This window comes from Morone saxatilis, unplaced genomic scaffold, assembly GCF_004916995.1.
Source record: "Morone saxatilis isolate NCDOM2014 unplaced genomic scaffold, NCSU_SB_2.0 Contig14, whole genome shotgun sequence".
NCBI classification, from domain to species: Eukaryota; Metazoa; Chordata; class Actinopteri; family Moronidae; genus Morone; species Morone saxatilis.
The window spans coordinates 4,925,656-4,930,787 of record NW_023339696.1 but is presented as its reverse complement, the minus strand read 5'-3'; the positions used below and the strand labels follow the sequence as shown (position 1 = coordinate 4,930,787).

The following is a 5,132-nucleotide window of genomic DNA, read 5'->3' as shown; positions in this document are numbered from 1 at the left end:
CAGTAATTCCTTCATGGGTACTCCTTTCGATCAGTGCCGTGGGCCTTTATTCTATCTTTTACACTTCCATTATAAGTTTTCATGTGCTGTGGAAATGAAAGCCGAGCTCAGGGATACTTTCATGACTTGCCGCTCTCTGTGGTTAACGCTGACGTCAACATTTACCGTTTGCTGGAGAGAATAAGGGGCAGCAAGTGAGGTTTGAAAGCTAGAAATCTATTTGCACAGTAAGATCCGCTGCTATTTTTCTCAGATTCTGCCAAAACCTGCTTTTATACCACAGACATTGTGTGCCATGAAAGACTAAAAATCTTATTACAAGAACAAACAAAAGTTTCCCCAACAGGGTATTAAAAAAACTATGCACATGCTGTTGTATCACACCATACAGTATTAGAATGAAAGTTTTTACATTAAAAGGTACTATGTGAGTCAATTTACATAATAATTACTTTTTATTGCCAGAGTGTGAACGTATGGTAGCACAACTTAATGAGACCTTCCCCCAACTTTCTTGGTTGCCTATGGACTGACTTCTATGTAAAGGACTATGTATTCTTCAGTTTCCCTACAGCACCAACAGTGTGTAACACTAGCTAACAAGAAATTAAAAATGGAGTTTCTAATATCAACAAACAACCAGCAGCCGTTACATTTGTATCTAGTGAAGCCTGTCAGAGTAGGTTTTTAACGTATAAGACGTCTCTGGGACTGGGCCTCACTGATTCGCCTTTATCATTCTTATCATTCTTATCGTTCTTATAAATCATGCGTGCCTTTGTACTGGGTCCAGAAATTTGTGCTACGCCCCTATACCCAAGTAATTACACTGTTAATTGGGCAGAATCGCATCCTCTGCACCATTTTTTACAGATTCTCATTCACATTCACATTCTTAACCTGACTTAATGAAGCATACATATGTTTATACCACAAGCTGTACATGAAGCACCTGTGGAAAAAAATGTAGGAAATTCAGACCCAAACAATGTGACACAAGGACAGAGAAACATTTATGTTGTTATTGACATCATTTCTGTTCCATTGTTCAATGGTAATCTCTCACCAGGGTTGAGAGTCAATAGTCGCCTTCTATTTACCATTGTCTCTATTATATTAAGAATTAATGTAAATGCCATTAAATCCTGGCTTTATTTGTTATTTTCGGGATCATTGGTGATACTTCGATTGCTGCCACTTGACATTTGGATGAGTGGTAATACTGAGTCACCCCACTGTGAAAAGCTGGAGAAAAGAAAGAAACAGTGCTGCTTTCACTCTCTTAAGTGTGGAAAAACACTCAAACACATATTTTTCAGCTTGAAAGGTTTCCCACTCTATATATGACCTTGGATACCATTGAATGGAGTCATTTCCATTGAATGCAACACTTTATTGACACTTCTCTTTATATAATTACAAGAAAATGTTTGCAATACAGTTTCAAAAGCAATGCAGATTTTCTTTTTGATTACATTGATATTATTTCCTTTTATTAAGGGAATACCCAATTCGACCTCCTGATGAGATTCCTCTCATTTTAAACATTGTTAAGAGAATCTCCTGTTTCCCCTGCAATTAAATTCATCACTTAAAACATACACCAAGTTACAATAGACACGCCAAATTGTACATTTCCAGTGATCACATTGGTGCACACAGACAAATAACTGCCACACAAGCCACCCAGATACAGTATAATATCACTTTTTTACTACATGCAGTAGCCTGCAGATGTTTGTGCAATATCTTTAATGATGTTTCACTGATGGATAAGATTGTTTTAACATTTCAAATACAATGACTGAATGAGTCTGTTATAATACACTGTTTTTCTGCCACAATATAGATACAATTACAACATCAACAGAACATACAACAGTCACACAAATAATGTGTTTTCTCTTACCGGCTATTAGTGCCATTACTATCTAGTCACACCGCACTGTCAAAATGAATAACTGATGACTTACACTGCGAATTCTGTAATCCAACAATACTGATGGCAAGTTTCAGCATAAAACAGATAACACAATTAAACACTTAAACACTGAAATCAAAAATGCATGAAATGAATCAGAGGTACAGTAATGATTAATAAAGCTGCTGATCCTCAGTAAACATCCGGGGGTGTTAAGTCACTCATTATGCTCTATTATGAAGAAGCCTGTGCTATTTGTTTTCCATGTTGAATTGCTTACTTATTCTCTGTAGTTTACTGGGACTAAACAGACACCAGAAGTCATCTATTGTTCTTTTTTCTCTCATTTTGGTAAACGTGTGATTAGATATGACTGTTACTCACATTGAACACCCTTGAAATGTCACTTATTATATCACTCCTTGGCACATTCATGTAGTTAACGGTGTAACAGAGTCACCTTTGGAAAGAAAACCCCTCCTCCAGTATGTCTTCAAGGAAACAGAAGTGTTTGCTGAGGGAATAAGAACAGTCAGTAGTGGCAGGAGGCCATCTAAGCCAGTTAAGCGTCCATCTCAGTGCACGGCCACAGTGACAGGCAGCATGTTTTGAAGTAGTTCCCTTGATGAGTGCGAGTGGGACGGATGAGAGCTGTCCGGTGCCATCCTCAGACTCATGCTGCCATCAGCCAGAGCAGGGGCAACTCTGAAACCCCTGTGAGACGGCCGGATGGCTACAATGAACTGCCTCTTAAATGTCTCACTTAATACAATGTAGATAAAGGGGTTAATGCAGCTGTTGGCATAGCCCATGCTGATAGCAATGTTGTAGGCATACAGGAAGGCAAAGGTGGGCCGCTGTACTCCAAGGTGGACCAACTGCAAGATGTAGTAGGGGGCCCAGCAGGTGAAGAACGCCACGCATATGGCCACTGCCATACGAGTCACCTTTCTCGTCCTCACCCTCAGGCTGCGCTGGGGCAGTGGGGCGACTGTAGCTGACATGTTTTGGAGAATCTTGAAGAAGACCCCACAGATGACCACCCAAGGCAAAGCGAAGGCCAAGAAGAACTGGTAGAGGGTGAACCAGTATGTATCTGTGGCCGGGTTGGGCAGCAGTAGGGCACAGCCGACTGAGCCATCCTTGAGACGCATGAGCCCTGTGTACATCCAGACTGGAGTGATGGAGACCAGAGAAAACACCCACACCAGAGCCACCGCTGCCCCAGCCACGAAGGGGGTTCGGACATGTTTGAAGCGGATGGGATGCACAGTGGCCAGGTAGCGGTCCAGAGTCATCACGGTCAGGATGTATGTGCTGACTATCTGGCTGTTGGAATCAAGCGCAGTGATGACGGTGCACATGGTGCCACCAAAGCACCAGGAGCCATTGCCCACCAGCTGGTGAATGAGGAAAGGCATGCCGAGGAGAAAGAGGAGGTCTGCGATGGACAAACTGAAGATAAATATGTCTGGCACTGTTTGCTGGGAGCAGAACTTGGTCTTCTTCACGATGGTGTAGATCACAACGCAGTTTCCAAAGATACCAAAGAAACAGATGACACCAAAGATGCTGGGCATGAGCACATTGTTGTACTGCTCATGTTCTGCCAGAAAGGACACACACAGATACTCTAAGTCAGTCATTTATACTGTATACAGTAAATCCTGCTGCATGGAATTCTTTCCCATATATATATATATATATTGTTTTTAATGATGTTTAAGCCACTGGATCTGACCAAAAACGGCCACAATGAGCACTGATCCATTCATAGATTATTTAACAATAATGTTGCATTTACATGGTGTGCTCGGTTAATTTGAAGGAGTTCATTTAAAAAAGGAGATGAAACAAACAACCTACCTTGTTCTGTATTCCCGGGAGAACTGAAGGAGGAAAAAGATGAATTGGAAATGTGGGAAAAGTCCATCCCAAAAAGCTCCTGGTGCCTGATTATAATAATGATTATACGACTCATGTAACAGTGGAGCGAAATAAAGTCCAGTTAGACATAAAAACAGCATGCACAAAATCATTCAAAGATGTATTTTATTTTATTTCGATGTTAGTTTATCAACGCCGCGCGCATGTTTGTGTTATCCCAAAGTCTTCATCAGTGCACGCGACAACTCAAACGCACCTAATGGGGGAAACAAACGAGCTGACGTAACACATCCGTGATGCTGTCAGACTGACAACCAGCACTCAGACAGACAGACGGACAGACAGACAGAGAGCATGGCTTCAACTGGACCCCTACCAACACGTACAGGTATGTTCTAGCAGTCTATCGTCTGCGGGGCTCACCATGCTGTCAGCGGGAACGGTCATTATCAGGGAGGAGCCCCCCCCCCCTCTATTAATTCTATTAATGCTGTCTCCCTTGTACAAACATTTCGCCCCCCTCCCTCTCTGTGTCAGTGACTGTATCTGACACTACCACAGCTCTTTGTCTCTGTCCTACAGCCTCTCCTGTTGGGGAACTTTTACCACGTTAAGCTTTTGATGCATTAGTAAGTCGCCACTAGGTGGCAGCATTGTCAAGGTATTTAAATGCCCCTGTTGTCACGGGCACAGCTCATAATTAAAAGCAGATGTCCCAAAAAAAAAATGAAAACCAAGAAAGATGGCCATATATTTGCTAAATAAAGTGTTGTGGTGGGGATAAAGGTAGGAGCTAACACACACCCCGCTTTAGAGGAAGAAGCTTCATGTTGTACTTTTTTATAGTGTAGAATCAGAATAGTGTCTTTGCATTGAATGCATATTTCTGGCTGCTTTGTATGAAATATATCCCTGCATGAATTTGTATTATTAATATGGTTCATTTTTAATGGGAAGAACCAGCTGACTACCTGCTGGAAACAGGTGGTTTATAGGGTGGATTATTCTATCAAACACACTCAATTACTTTCTGATATAATCCATCAAGACTCTTAAACCTCATTACTAAGAAGTACATCAGAACATGATGGCTGTATAATGCACCTGAGCGGTAAAAACAAGTGCTGATGTGGCATTATTTTACAGCCATCAACCTGAAAGCACTTACCTTAACCTTAACCTTACCTAACCTATGTTATCTGATGCTCCACCTCGTTTTATTTCAACTTATTATGTAGTAACTGGTGTGCAGTCATTTATGTGATTCAATCGTCTAATTTGACTCTCAGTGATGAAACACAAACTAGACAGACAGACAGACAGA

General features: G+C 41.4%; 1 protein-coding gene across 1 annotated transcript; it reads right to left on the bottom strand.

The window, feature by feature from the left end:
- Positions 1-1,454: 1,454 nt before the first annotated feature.
- On the bottom strand, positions 1,455-4,201 carry LOC118323335 (melanin-concentrating hormone receptor 1-like). Its single transcript, XM_035655284.1, has 2 exons — positions 3,788-4,201; positions 1,455-3,527 (listed from the first exon to the last, which is right to left on the bottom strand). Exons 1-2 carry the CDS (start codon positions 3,900-3,902, stop codon positions 2,497-2,499), a joined length of 1,146 nt encoding a protein of 381 aa, XP_035511177.1. The 5' UTR covers positions 3,903-4,201; the 3' UTR covers positions 1,455-2,496.
- Positions 4,202-5,132: the final 931 nt, after the last annotated feature.

Bases quoted from the DNA above. Each gene is read 5' to 3' on its own strand.
- LOC118323335 (XM_035655284.1), bottom strand. From the start codon at position 3,902: ATGAGTCGTATAATCATTATTATAATCAGGCACCAGGAGCTTTTTGGG. The intron at 3,528-3,787 runs GTAGGTTGTTTG...CCTTTCTGGCAG, and splicing joins TCCCGGGAATACAGAACAAG to AACATGAGCAGTACAACAAT.